Source organism: Centruroides sculpturatus, unplaced genomic scaffold (assembly GCF_000671375.1).
Source record: "Centruroides sculpturatus isolate CEXI.00-Female unplaced genomic scaffold, Cexi_2.0 scaffold174, whole genome shotgun sequence".
NCBI classification, from domain to species: domain Eukaryota; kingdom Metazoa; phylum Arthropoda; class Arachnida; order Scorpiones; family Buthidae; genus Centruroides; species Centruroides sculpturatus.
Genome location: NW_019384420.1, coordinates 217142 through 231522, shown reverse-complemented (window position 1 = coordinate 231522; position 14381 = coordinate 217142). Strand labels below are relative to the sequence as shown.

Below are 14381 nucleotides of genomic sequence, written 5' to 3'. Positions count from 1 at the left end.
GATAACAGATGAGTCACGTGATCGATTCCTGTCGACTGGGCAATTGGCAGTTAATGCAGACGCGAGCGAGCGATAATATGCGGCTAGAAGGAGCAAGACGCGATAAATATCAAACCTAGCGAGATCCAGAAATTCTCTCTCGCCAGCGAGATTTCTCTTTTCTCGCTTGTGCATGGTTTTCCTTTGCAAGAAGTATATCGTTCGCAACTCTCGCTCTCTACAGTCGCACCCTTAACCATTGTTTCTATAAATTGGATATTAAAAAGCCGAACTGTTCCGCCTAATTCGGGACGTCTGGTCACATTAGCGAAGACCCACAGGAGGAGTCAGTGGCGTGTTATAGCTTCATGGGACCCAGGTGAATTTGAATTACGGGTTCCATGCACAGCGTTGACTTCAGATATCAGAAGAAAGTGTTTTCTTATAAAATATTGGTTTGGGGCTCCCTGTTGGTGGGTGCTTTAGGTAATTACCCTTTTTGCCCATAGAATAACGGGCCACTGGGAGGAGTATTCAGAGCTTCGTCAAGAGCAGTTTCCGTAACGTAATACAGATCCTCGGAGGCAGCTGTCTCATCCGAGGTTGAAGCCGGGTTTAAAATAAAGATATAAAGCCGAAAATTTATCTTTTGTTCGGTGATTCTGCGTCTATTATAGAATAACACGTGCATGGCAAAGATTGTATTAAATTTTTAATATCGTAATGATGGAATATTAAAATTTTATAATGCATTTCTGAAAGATTTCTTAATGAGAGGTACTAATATACAGTCGGTGGTATTCGTTTGTAATTTCGAAACGAGAATGTAATACAATCTAACGTAATTGGAGTAAATCAATTAATATATCAGAGTATAAATAAAGCTTCTTAGGGTTGCCGACTGCCATAGTTCAAATCATGATCTAAAGATAAATGTGTGGTCAGGCTCCGTATGGTCAGATTCAATCTCCCAGTACAAACACGTATTCGATTCTTACACGAGACTTACCTCGTTTAATATTATCGCGACAAATTTTGTTCAATGAATACTTTTCTATAATAAACGTTCTTAAGCTCATCTAGTGAAGAATTAGTAACCTGCGTGCTACCATTTACAATTTTATAAAGATACTAGCAGGTGGGCCCGGCGTTGCTCGGGCAAAAGTAACGATAACTAAGATAAAGATTACAGTCAACCTTACCCGTTTTCACAGAATGCAAGAATTGGGTCCCCTTGTTTCCAGACTAGTTAGAGAATTTTTAGATGAGTCTAAAAGTATGTTCGATTTCCCGCAAAAACGAAAAAAACTGCATCTGCGTATTGCACGTCGCTTTCTCTTAACAATTCCATTGTTACGTAACAATTCCATTGTTGACACTTCCATTGTTACTTAAAACTTTCATTGTTACTTAGCATTGTACAGTAGTTTTTTTACAATATTCTATATTTTTAATATATATTACACTTGTTAACCGGGCGTTTTGTAGAAGGATAAAGAGGAGCAAAGATTATTAGATAAAGAAAATGGAAGCAGAAATCATCAGCACNACTTGGGACACGTGCCCCTCTCCTCTTCGTCTGGGTTGCCTTTTTTCGTAATCCAGCTGAAAAATATAATAATGACAGCATTATCCAGATTGCAAATTTACTGACTTATTTGTGTCCTGCTTAAGATTGTAGGATTAGCATGGGATAAGGCAACGCAACACGTGGGTGCTCTGCCAATAGGAATGCCTTCCGGGTGAACTTTCTATGGAAAACTGGCTTCTCTTTAGGTGTTAGACATGCGAGGAAAACTCACAAAACACCAAGACAACCCATTAGTCAGGCACGAACCCGTGAACAGCAGTGTTTCAATGGTTTTGTCCGTTCGCTACTGGTGGACGTGGCCCGTCTATCGAAAAGATAAAATTTTGGCACCACTGATTTAAGTAAACATATTTGACACTTCTGTATCTTTAATATATAAAATAATATTATCAGGAACAAGCAATCCGTTAAAGAATTATAAATTACAAGATTCCATTAGCACAGAATAGAAATAAGAAACGAAACTGTAGAGGTAGCAGATGCTGCAACATCTAAACAAGTTTCTGCTCTAGTATTAATTACAAAGAAACTCTATTCACTTATGTTGGGTTCATTAATACCTCTGCGCTTCCTTTTTTTCACTCATATTTGTATATATACATGTAATTGCAGCAATAATATAATTATAATATATACTATAATTATAGATTATACATATACACAAAGCAAAAAACTACATACCACCAGACAAAACGTGTCTTGGCACTAATGTGTGTTGCCTGGTAAAGTTGGTTTATTTAAATTGTTGGAGATGTTTTGCTTTATAAAGGAAACAATCGTAGAGCTGTTTATAAACACTGTTTTATGCAAATCAAAATACTTGATTTCAACACAGAATTTCAACTGATTCTCGATGCTAATTAGTTGATGGTATCTGCATTTCTCAGTCCAATAAATTTTACAAATGAGACTATTTGCAGCCCGCAGAAGTAGTGTCTCTACATTCGACAAAAGAATGGAGAATGTAAGCAGCACGATTGACTTGGACATAAGCAACATTTCACAGGCCGAGGTCGATAGTATATCATCTTGGTCAACTCCTGTGGTAAATGTTGACTTTAGCTTAAAGCAGTTTACTGAGAAGCTGTCTACAGTTACGTCTGTAGACAGCTTCTCAGTAAACTGCAAACCGTGGACGAAACCGTGGCAGTACAAATTGCACCGAATTCTTCCATCTTTACTGCAGAGCTGCAGGCTATTTACCTAGTCTTAAAATACGTAATTAAGAAAGATCATCGTCGCTGCGTGATTTACACTGACTCAGTTACTGCCCTTCAGGCTTTGATCTCCTGTGAACATAGTTCTCACTCTATAGTGATTAAAATTCATAAACTCTTTTGCCATCTTACTGCGAGTAATTTTTTTGTAAAATTTTGTTGGGTCCCAGGCCACGTAGGTGTTAGAGGGAACGAAGAAGCTGACGCAGCTGCAAAGTCAGCAAGTCCTTCTCAGCATACAATGCGTATTGAAGGAGGTGATTTGAAGCTAGTCATTAAAAAAACGACTAGCGGAAAGATGGCGAATTGTGTGGAACGCACAAGTCCACAATAAACTACACGAGATCAAACCTATGATAGAAAATTGGACACATAATAATCGGTATGACAGGAGATCTGAGGTTATTCTTACTCGTTTGAGAATTGGGCATACTCCATTGACTCATTAATAACATTTGAAGAGTGATAACCAGCCAATATTGCAACTGTACCGTAAGAGTTGAGCACATAGGCCTACTGATCAACTCATTGCCTCTGAGAGGATTCGTAGACAGCATTTTGGAAATGCAAGTTTTAAAGAGATTCTGGGCGAGAGGCCGAATCTTGATAAATTATTGAACTTTCTGAAAGTCACAAATATTTATAAACAGATTTAATTAATTATTTATTTCTTATTTATATATGTTAGGATCAAAGACCGAAATCGCTCATTGAGCGAAAAAAAAACGACCACAAAGCGGAATTCGTGTCGTGGCCTTCATGATATTTGACCACTACGCGTTGTAATGCTTTATTTGGAAAGATATTTATATAGTTTATGTGAAGATTTTTTCTCGATTTGCCCACTGGCCTTCGCGTATATCGGATTACAATGTTACCTAAAATTATCTTTTCTACACTTAATTTACAGATTCTCTCACCTAGTGCTAACAATATCAACAAGATTTCCTGTCGACCTCCTTTTCCATCCAGCAAACAGCTAAAATATGTCGATTTGACAAATTCGGATGTGGCAAATTCGGATTTGACAAATTCGGGAATGGCTCGAGATAAACTGGAGCCAACACAACTTTCTTAGTGTTGGTCTTTCGTCGAATCGTTTCGAAATTGTAATACTTCCAATTTATACATCGTAGAAGACACTTTTATCTTGTTCGTTCGATGATCGCATTTATAACTACGCTGTTGTAAACAAATTAGAATAAATATTTTGTCTGGTTCCATTCTGTTCTCATTTCCAATAACACAAATTCCCAGTCGATAAATAATTTATTGTTTATTTTGACACGAATATAAACGAATGTAGAAATAAATACAGACTCGGTAATTAGGGTTTGTTTATGCAGCGTAAACTATCGAATCGTCATTTCTTCTTCATTTATTAATTAAAAGGAAGAAAGTTCATCGTATATAAGGAGTTGCTCGAAAGACACGGGAGACGATAGCAGCTTACGATTCGAGATTTGTCGAATGTTAGAAGAATAGCGGAATAAAAACTGGTGAAAGAAGAAATGAGATTCTTAATCATTTTTCCTTATTTATGTATCGTCGTAATCTGTTGCGAAGACTTCTGGAAACAATGGAGAAAATCCTCTTGCGTGTCGTCAGCGGGTACGTGCTACAAATCTAACAAATTTTCCTCCGTCGAAATCTACGACGAATTGTTATCGGTCAAATGCTATCGAGAGACAATCGACTATCGTTTGCTGCGATGTTTGGACGTTAAGACTGCGAAAAGGGTGCATTTTACCGACTGCTACATGCCGGAGTTCGAGGTGGGTCGATTTGTTTCGGGTCGCGCAATCGTTCGGGTCGTCATTAGCACTGGAGATTACGGAGTTCTATCTTTTACTAATATGCCAGCACTGAAATCTGTCGAAATTGGAGGCATAAGAACCGGTGGATTATTTCATTTGAATTTTCAGAATGTCCCTTCGCTTATCTCTTTAAAGATCGAAAACTATAACTTTACTTCATTATCTCGTAAATCTTTCCAGAAGTTGACAAATCTTTCTGAATTGTATATTACGTGGGGTCCTTTAAAACTTTTACACGAAGATTTGTTTTATGGTCTTTGCAATCTTCAAAAATTGGACTTAAATGCTAACGGCTTTCAATCGGTTCCTTCTTCGGTCTTTAGAAATCTCACCCGATTGGAGTATTTGAATTTGAACAGAAATAGAATCAAGTATTTACCTAGTGACTTGTTGCGAGATCTTTCTAAATTAAGAACATTTTCTATCGAATCAAACAATGAATTGGATCGAATACCCGCTCAATTTCTGAAAGGACTGCACAAACTGGAGAAATTTTACGCCTGCAGTTGTTCCTTTTCTTCAATCGACGAAGTTTTATTTTCCGATGCGAGAAACTTGACAAAAGTGTGTTTTGACGAAAATCAAATTGCCCATCTTCCATCAAAACTGTTCAGAAACAATAAGAATCTGGAATATATTTACTTTACGAGTAACGAAATATCAACACTTCCGAGAGGAATTTTCCGCGGACTTTCTAAACTACTTACAATAAGGCTGGATAAGAATCGTTTGAAAAGTCTTCCCCGAGACATTTTCTCGGGTTTGACGTCATTGCAGTACGTCGATTTGTCGCATAATAGCATCACATTTATATCCGAAAATACCTTGCAGCCGCTGAATCACTTGAAGTATCTCGATCTCTCTCATAACGCATTTTCTAACATTTCTTTTGAAATTAGCCAGAGCCTGGATCATCTGAAGATGAAAAATGCAAGTTTGACAGAATGGCCGCCCATTAATTGGACAAGACACGAATTGACTCACGTCGACCTTTCGGATAACGACTTCGAAACTGTAAAACTGCCAATTTACACGCCAAATTACATGGGATTTCGATTGTCTAACTGCAATATAAAAACTATTTACCTGGATCACTGGCTTTATGGGCTGAACATGCCTTTCTACGATCTAGAAGGTAATCGTTTAGTTTGCGACAATGAACTTCAACCGTTTCTATACACGTTGAAGTCAAATTTAGAAATATCTCTGGAAATTTTTCCAAATATAAAAGATTTAAATTGTTACGGAGAAGACAAGAAAGTGCTCGATGATAAAGTTTTCTACCCTTTAAGAAGACACTGCCCGGTTAACTGCCAATGCTTCAAAGATGAAAATGTCGTAAAGGTAAACTGTGCCAAAAAGGAGCTAGAAAATGTTCCCGAATTCCTCGTCGATAATGCTGCTATTGTGGATTTGAGTTATAATTTCATTACAGAAATTTCGAGAATAGATTGCGACACGTGGAGGAATGTGACCCATTTAGACCTCAGTCACAATCTCTTAAAGCGTTTAACGGGTTTCGCGTTGCCACCCAGCCTCAATTTCCTGTCTTTACGCGAAAATTATCTATCAGAACTTCCGGAAACTGTAATGAAGTTGATGGACGTTTCCTCCCAATTTAAGATTTCCTTATCGGGAAACAATTGGAACTGCGACTGCGATTCACTCTTCACTAAGGACTGGCTAGTCAGAAACGGACAAAAGATAATGGATTTTTCCGAAGTCTTCTGCGGGAGAGATTCACACAATTCTTCGTTTAGTAAAATTGTTTCTTCCGACAACTGTAACGAAACATCAAGAAAAACAACAATGGACTCCGAAGAAAATATTTCTATTGAATTTTAGGTAGCCTCGGGGTGTACGTAGTGATAAATCAATATCTTGTGAGAACACAACTTTGACGGCACAGATTTGTCTGCACGCGTGTAATTCTGCATCTTCCAGGTATTGAAATATGTAATAAACTATTTCTGGGAATTATGTCAATAATGTCGAGCTGCGTTGAGATATTTGCCATATTTCTGTTGTCTTTTGTGTGTTTCGGCCATTTTCCGTAAATAAAAACAAATTGTTAACTCAACGTTGTNTGTTAAGCACATACTGTGCAACTGCATTGCCTCTGAGAGGATTCGTAGACAGCATTTTGGAAATGCAAGTTTTAAAGAGATTCTGGGCGAGAGGCCAAATCTAGATAAATTATTGAACTTTCTGAAAGTCACAAATATTTATAAACAGATTTAATTAATTATTTATTTCTTATTTATATATGTTAGGATCAAAGACCGAAATCGCTCATTGAGCGAAAAAAAAACGACCACAAAGCGGAATTCGTGTCGTGGCCTTCATGATATTTGACCACTACGCGTTGTAATGCTTTATTTGGAAAGATATTTATATAGTTTATGTGAAGATTTTTTCTCGATTTGCCCACTGGCCTTCGCGTATATCGGATTACAATGTTACCTAAAATTATCTTTTCTACACTTAATTTACAGATTCTCTCACCTAGTGCTAACAATATCAACAAGATTTCCTGTCGACCTCCTTTTCCATCCAGCAAACAGCTAAAATATGTCGATTTGACAAATTCGGATGTGGCAAATTCGGATTTGACAAATTCGGGAATGGCTCGAGATAAACTGGAGCCAACACAACTTTCTTAGTGTTGGTCTTTCGTCGAATCGTTTCGAAATTGTAATACTTCCAATTTATACATCGTAGAAGACACTTTTATCTTGTTCGTTCGATGATCGCATTTATAACTACGCTGTTGTAAACAAATTAGAATAAATATTTTGTCTGGTTCCATTCTGTTCTCATTTCCAATAACACAAATTCCCAGTCGATAAATAATTTATTGTTTATTTTGACACGAATATAAACGAATGTAGAAATAAATACAGACTCGGTAATTAGGGTTTGTTTATGCAGCGTAAACTATCGAATCGTCATTTCTTCTTCATTTATTAATTAAAAGGAAGAAAGTTCATCGTATATAAGGAGTTGCTCGAAAGACACGGGAGACGATAGCAGCTTACGATTCGAGATTTGTCGAATGTTAGAAGAATAGCGGAATAAAAACTGGTGAAAGAAGAAATGAGATTCTTAATCATTTTTCCTTATTTATGTATCGTCGTAATCTGTTGCGAAGACTTCTGGAAACAATGGAGAAAATCCTCTTGCGTGTCGTCAGCGGGTACGTGCTACAAATCTAACAAATTTTCCTCCGTCGAAATCTACGACGAATTGTTATCGGTCAAATGCTATCGAGAGACAATCGACTATCGTTTGCTGCGATGTTTGGACGTTAAGACTGCGAAAAGGGTGCATTTTACCGACTGCTACATGCCGGAGTTCGAGGTGGGTCGATTTGTTTCGGGTCGCGCAATCGTTCGGGTCGTCATTAGCACTGGAGATTACGGAGTTCTATCTTTTACTAATATGCCAGCACTGAAATCTGTCGAAATTGGAGGCATAAGAACCGGTGGATTATTTCATTTGAATTTTCAGAATGTCCCTTCGCTTATCTCTTTAAAGATCGAAAACTATAACTTTACTTCATTATCTCGTAAATCTTTCCAGAAGTTGACAAATCTTTCTGAATTGTATATTACGTGGGGTCCTTTAAAACTTTTACACGAAGATTTGTTTTATGGTCTTTGCAATCTTCAAAAATTGGACTTAAATGCTAACGGCTTTCAATCGGTTCCTTCTTCGGTCTTTAGAAATCTCACCCGATTGGAGTATTTGAATTTGAACAGAAATAGAATCAAGTATTTACCTAGTGACTTGTTGCGAGATCTTTCTAAATTAAGAACATTTTCTATCGAATCAAACAATGAATTGGATCGAATACCCGCTCAATTTCTGAAAGGACTGCACAAACTGGAGAAATTTTACGCCTGCAGTTGTTCCTTTTCTTCAATCGACGAAGTTTTATTTTCCGATGCGAGAAACTTGACAAAAGTGTGTTTTGACGAAAATCAAATTGCCCATCTTCCATCAAAACTGTTCAGAAACAATAAGAATCTGGAATATATTTACTTTACGAGTAACGAAATATCAACACTTCCGAGAGGAATTTTCCGCGGACTTTCTAAACTACTTACAATAAGGCTGGATAAGAATCGTTTGAAAAGTCTTCCCCGAGACATTTTCTCGGGTTTGACGTCATTGCAGTACGTCGATTTGTCGCATAATAGCATCACATTTATATCCGAAAATACCTTGCAGCCGCTGAATCACTTGAAGTATCTCGATCTCTCTCATAACGCATTTTCTAACATTTCTTTTGAAATTAGCCAGAGCCTGGATCATCTGAAGATGAAAAATGCAAGTTTGACAGAATGGCCGCCCATTAATTGGACAAGACACGAATTGACTCACGTCGACCTTTCGGATAACGACTTCGAAACTGTAAAACTGCCAATTTACACGCCAAATTACATGGGATTTCGATTGTCTAACTGCAATATAAAAACTATTTACCTGGATCACTGGCTTTATGGGCTGAACATGCCTTTCTACGATCTAGAAGGTAATCGTTTAGTTTGCGACAATGAACTTCAACCGTTTCTATACACGTTGAAGTCAAATTTAGAAATATCTCTGGAAATTTTTCCAAATATAAAAGATTTAAATTGTTACGGAGAAGACAAGAAAGTGCTCGATGATAAAGTTTTCTACCCTTTAAGAAGACACTGCCCGGTTAACTGCCAATGCTTCAAAGATGAAAATGTCGTAAAGGTAAACTGTGCCAAAAAGGAGCTAGAAAATGTTCCCGAATTCCTCGTCGATAATGCTGCTATTGTGGATTTGAGTTATAATTTCATTACAGAAATTTCGAGAATAGATTGCGACACGTGGAGGAATGTGACCCATTTAGACCTCAGTCACAATCTCTTAAAGCGTTTAACGGGTTTCGCGTTGCCACCCAGCCTCAATTTCCTGTCTTTACGCGAAAATTATCTATCAGAACTTCCGGAAACTGTAATGAAGTTGATGGACGTTTCCTCCCAATTTAAGATTTCCTTATCGGGAAACAATTGGAACTGCGACTGCGATTCACTCTTCACTAAGGACTGGCTAGTCAGAAACGGACAAAAGATAATGGATTTTTCCGAAGTCTTCTGCGGGAGAGATTCACACAATTCTTCGTTTAGTAAAATTGTTTCTTCCGACAACTGTAACGAAACATCAAGAAAAACAACAATGGACTCCGAAGAAAATATTTCTATTGAATTTTAGGTAGCCTCGGGGTGTACGTAGTGATAAATCAATATCTTGTGAGAACACAACTTTGACGGCACAGATTTGTCTGCACGCGTGTAATTCTGCATCTTCCAGGTATTGAAATATGTAATAAACTATTTCTGGGAATTATGTCAATAATGTCGAGCTGCGTTGAGATATTTGCCATATTTCTGTTGTCTTTTGTGTGTTTCGGCCATTTTCTGTAAATAAAAACAAATTGTTAACTCAACGTTGTATAACTTACACGAGTGATATAAGGCTTGGACTTTCAATTTAACATTATTTACAATGAATTATTCCCAACAGTTGACTCCAGTAGTTTCCTTTCTACACTAATACAAAAACAATGAAATAGAAACGCATTTGTAATTAAATGATATTTAATTACTCAGGGGCAAGAGGCAACACCTGCTTAAGTAATGATATTTGTTCAGAAAGACATACGACAGATTTTGTTATAAAATATATAAACTTCTTATATAAAATTCTACAAATACCATCTTACAAAATTATTTTAAGAAACAAATGATAAATGAACGAAACAAACGCAGAGAGAAAGTTGTAAACTTTAACAAATCAGTATTTTATTAGCTAATTTACTAGTTTGTTGTTAAAAATGTTATCCCATAAAAGGTCTCGTGCCCAAATACATTAGAAGCTCGGTCCAACTATCTGATACAAGACAAGAATAAAAGCGTGCCCCACGAGATTTTCACATTTTTGAGCTCGAGTTCCCCCGAGCCCAAAAATGTGAAAATCTAAAACGGGGTCATTGTTCCCGGATAGCCATACTTTCCCCTTTGTTATAACAATCGGGAAATTAATAAATAAACAGTAAGACACGAATAAAAGTAAGGGCTGGCAAAAATATCCCAAATCAGGCTCGGGATTGGCTAGGATTTCGGCCGACAACCAGAGCCGTTACTTAGCGAGGAGTAACTAGACAGGAACCCGGCTTCTGGCTCTTCACCGGGTTAAACGCTTTCGCAGCCATTGGCAAAATAATAAAATAAAAGTGAAATTTTTAGAGGTACGTCCAGAGAAATCAAACCATAGATCCTCTGGGTTACACAAAGAGGATAAGGAAGGAACAGAGCACTTATTTTTACTTTTGTCTGTTTCTGCTTTGAGAGCAATAAAAGAGCCTTCTTTCTACATCCGAAGTATAGGAAATGTTTTTGATTCGTGCTAATTTAAACTATTTGAATATACCGCATTTGTGTTTAGTTAGGTCGATGATCGAGATTGAAAACCGCGCGATTTATTTCACACCATACGGAAACCGATTATGACCCATTACACCCGCCTTGGGGTAAAAACGGTTTCTTTGGCAATGTCAGTTCAAAAAGTTTACGGTAATTTAATTTCTTCACAAAGCGCCAACCCTTAAATCACAAATGCTCTGTGAACTAAAAAGATGTAAAAAATTAATTTAATTAATGAATTAATTAATTAATAAGGGGTCATGTAGCCTGCTCTTTTATCTATATTTTCATTTTAAAATATTAATTTCTAAAAATGTGTTAAAGAGTCCGACTTTCTTACTTAAGTTAACGATTTTCAAAAGCTTTTCAACAAATTGAAAGCAGCTAATCTCGAAACGAATCGCCGGAGATTCTCCATTGAAAATAATATTAATTGTTATAGAAATAGCAACGATGTGTTACACAGAATACAAATTTTAATAATAAATTTTCTGATTTACAGATTGTTACTTTCATTTCTGTTCTTTCTGTATATAAAGTATTGTTTTATTGTCGAATTTCAATATTTACTTTGCCATTGAATTACAGCTTTATTATATAATTATTAGACATTTTCGAATATAATACTTGAACAAAATTCACCACAAAAGCATATACAAAATGGGGCAAATAAAAGTGGCCCGGACCAGTGGATACGATTAGACGTAAATTTATGCGTATAACCACACCCCGTGACGCGCATACCACGTGTACGCCCGCCACGTGATCCACACCGGTTCAGAGGGTAGAGCGGGCTGTGTCAGTGCGAGTGGAGCAGTGGAAAGAGGACGATGGTACTCACAGTGGAGCAGCGGGAGTTCGTCGTGGAAAGCTACGCGACAACAAAGTGGTGGAAACGGTGTGGTCAGTTGTTTGTTGAGCGGTTTAATGGTGTCAACGTGCCAGCAAAGAGTGCCGCGCAACGCTTAGTCCGAAAATGGCGTCAGACAGGATCTGTTTTGAACAAGTCAAAAAACATTCCGGAACGTGTCCGCGCACCAGAAAATGTGGCTGCAGTTTACCAGAAAATGCTTCAGAATCCTACCGAATCAACCGGACGCCTGTCGCGAGAGACCGGCGTATCACGTCGATCGTGCGGACGAATACCCCACCTGGACCCGCGCACGCATTCCTACCGAGTGTCTGTTGTTCACGCATTATAACCAGCAGACCTCCAGTTTTGCCAGTGGCCGTTCACCGAGATAACAACGAATGGCTCGGACACGGATCTCTTCTTTACGTCTGACGAAGCCCGGTTTCACCCGAGTAGTTACGTCAACTCGCAGAATCGCAGGTTCTGGGCAGCGGAGAATCCGCATAACTTCCACGAAATATCATCGCACGATCAGAGGGTTGGGGTTTGGTTCGCAGTGTCTCTCGCCGACCATGGCCCAAAGGTGCCAAGAAACGAATGGTGGTCACTTTCAACATCCGCTATAGTCAGGTTAGTACTGTATTTCCTTTCCTCCGCCGTGTTTCTTTGTACAGGCATACCTCGACTTACGTCGTTTCCAGTTACATCGTTCCCGATTATACGTCGTTTGTCAAAAAAGTATATGGAAAAATAAAAATCAAGTTTAAGTCATTTTATTCGACTTTACGTCTGTCCGCCACAAATATTGAAGTCGTAATATCACTAGAAAAATGTTTAAAGCACATAAAATCATATTAAAATATATACGAGTATGTTCTGTATTTACAGTACAGTACACGCATTCGTAAATTTAAAATACTTTTTTCTGTACTATATTAAAAACTAAAATTTATTTGTTTGTAAGCTTAAAATAGATTTTTATTAACCATATATTATTAAAAATGCATTAATAAATAAAATACAGAACCGGAAATGGTAATTTATGGTTTAGCCTACTGACAAATAGATTCGGAGACAAGTAAATTCGACTTACGTCGTTTTCCTGGAACCAATTACCGACGTAAAACGAGGTATACCTGTACTCGGGTCACTTTTATTTGCCTCACTCTGTAAAAGTAACATTTGTTACAGCACATTCGAAATAAACAAAATTCCTTTCTATAGAAACAAATGCAAAATAACCGGTTTTCGTCCAACCGCAGCAATTTGAGGTTTGACGTTGGACATACGAGCAACGCCGTGCCGAAATATCCATTGGATTTTTATAAATCAATTAATTTTTAATTACAGTCGATTTTCTCATTTACAGGTAGCGTTATCCACTGGCATAAAAGTTAGAATAATTAATTAAATATAATTCTTACAAAAAAGGATATAATTATAAAAAATATATATTATATTCACCGAATTACTGCCGCAACGATATAGCGCCAAATACACACGCCGTTACGCCATTATTGCGAAAGGTAGCGCATAACACTCGCCTGCTCGGAGCGTAGTAGTGTTTTGCCCCGTACATCATCTTTTTCCCGTTAGCGATAGAGTCGTACCGGTTACGTATCTAACTCCTTTCGGGAGAAAATATTTGTATTCGAGTCGGTGTCTACTTCACCGATGAATTTGGGCCATTTCGTACCATCCGAGTACGGCGATAAACGCGACAATGGTAGGCTGAAATAACCAAACTCTTTACGGTATACGTTTTAATCTTTGTTGTATTATAGTAATTGATTTATATTACTAGAAAAGTTATCTTACGTCAGGGTTTATCACACCGAGTGATCAATTTAACACTCTTTTGATTCCGTAACACGAGAAAAAGATAAAATCGTTGTTTATATCGTTTCTCCTACGTCCGATTCTATCGATAAATTAATACGGAATGATTTGATTCGAGAAAAACCTTTCCGCAATTCGAATTAAAATATTACGTAAACGATGCACCTTCTATTCCGGAAGTAAACGAGATTAAGCGATCGCTTTGGGTGCGTTTACTTCTGAGCTAATAGTGCTACTTCCGAACACCGGAAGTGACGTCATCAGCATGTGTATTTGTGCTTATATGTCCAGTTCGAAAGTAAACGCGAACGCTAACAAGAAATATGGCGGTTTCCTGCAAATAATATTGTCAAAGCTGCTATTTTAAATGTTACGTTACAGATATAACTACTTGATTCCGAATCGGACGAGGATGATTTTATTGTGGATATAATTGTAGAAAAATGAAAAAAGAAAAAAGAAAAGTAAGGTAAAATAAAAAAGATAGAAACTTTTATTGAAGAGACTCTACCTTTTTATAAGCCAACCGATTTTAAACAACCTTAGACTTACAAGAGAATGTTTTGAAATTCTCCTCTAAAAAATAAGCCCAATTATAGACACCGAAAAATTACTTCCTCTGGAAGA

At 37.4% G+C, this 14381-nt stretch overlaps 2 protein-coding genes across 2 annotated transcripts in view; both read left to right on the top strand.

Moving 5' to 3' along the window:
* Positions 1-4547: 4547 nt before the first annotated feature.
* On the top strand, positions 4548-6449 carry LOC111619348 (protein toll-like). Its single transcript, XM_023361058.1, has 2 exons — positions 4548-5739; positions 5836-6449. The coding sequence occupies exons 1-2, from the start codon at positions 4548-4550 to the stop codon at positions 6447-6449; spliced, it is 1806 nt and encodes a 601-aa protein (XP_023216826.1).
* A 1500-nt stretch (positions 6450-7949) lies between these two features.
* Positions 7950-14381, top strand: part of LOC111619347 (protein toll-like) — a 17408-nt gene continuing 10976 nt past the window's right edge. Inside the window, exons 1-2 of the mRNA XM_023361056.1 lie at positions 7950-9141; positions 9238-9765. Coding sequence (XP_023216824.1) covers positions 7950-9141; positions 9238-9765 — 1720 coding nt within the window. The remainder of the gene's footprint in view (positions 9142-9237; positions 9766-14381) is intronic.

What these genes read in the sequence shown, in the direction of transcription:
- LOC111619348 (XM_023361058.1), top strand. Translation starts at nt 4,548, where the DNA reads ATGCCGGAGTTCGAGGTGGGTCGATTTGTTTCGGGTCGCGCAATCGTT. An exon ending in GCCTTTCTACGATCTAGAAG is followed by an intron (nt 5,740 to 5,835) that starts GTAATCGTTTAG and finishes CAAATATAAAAG; the next exon opens with ATTTAAATTGTTACGGAGAA.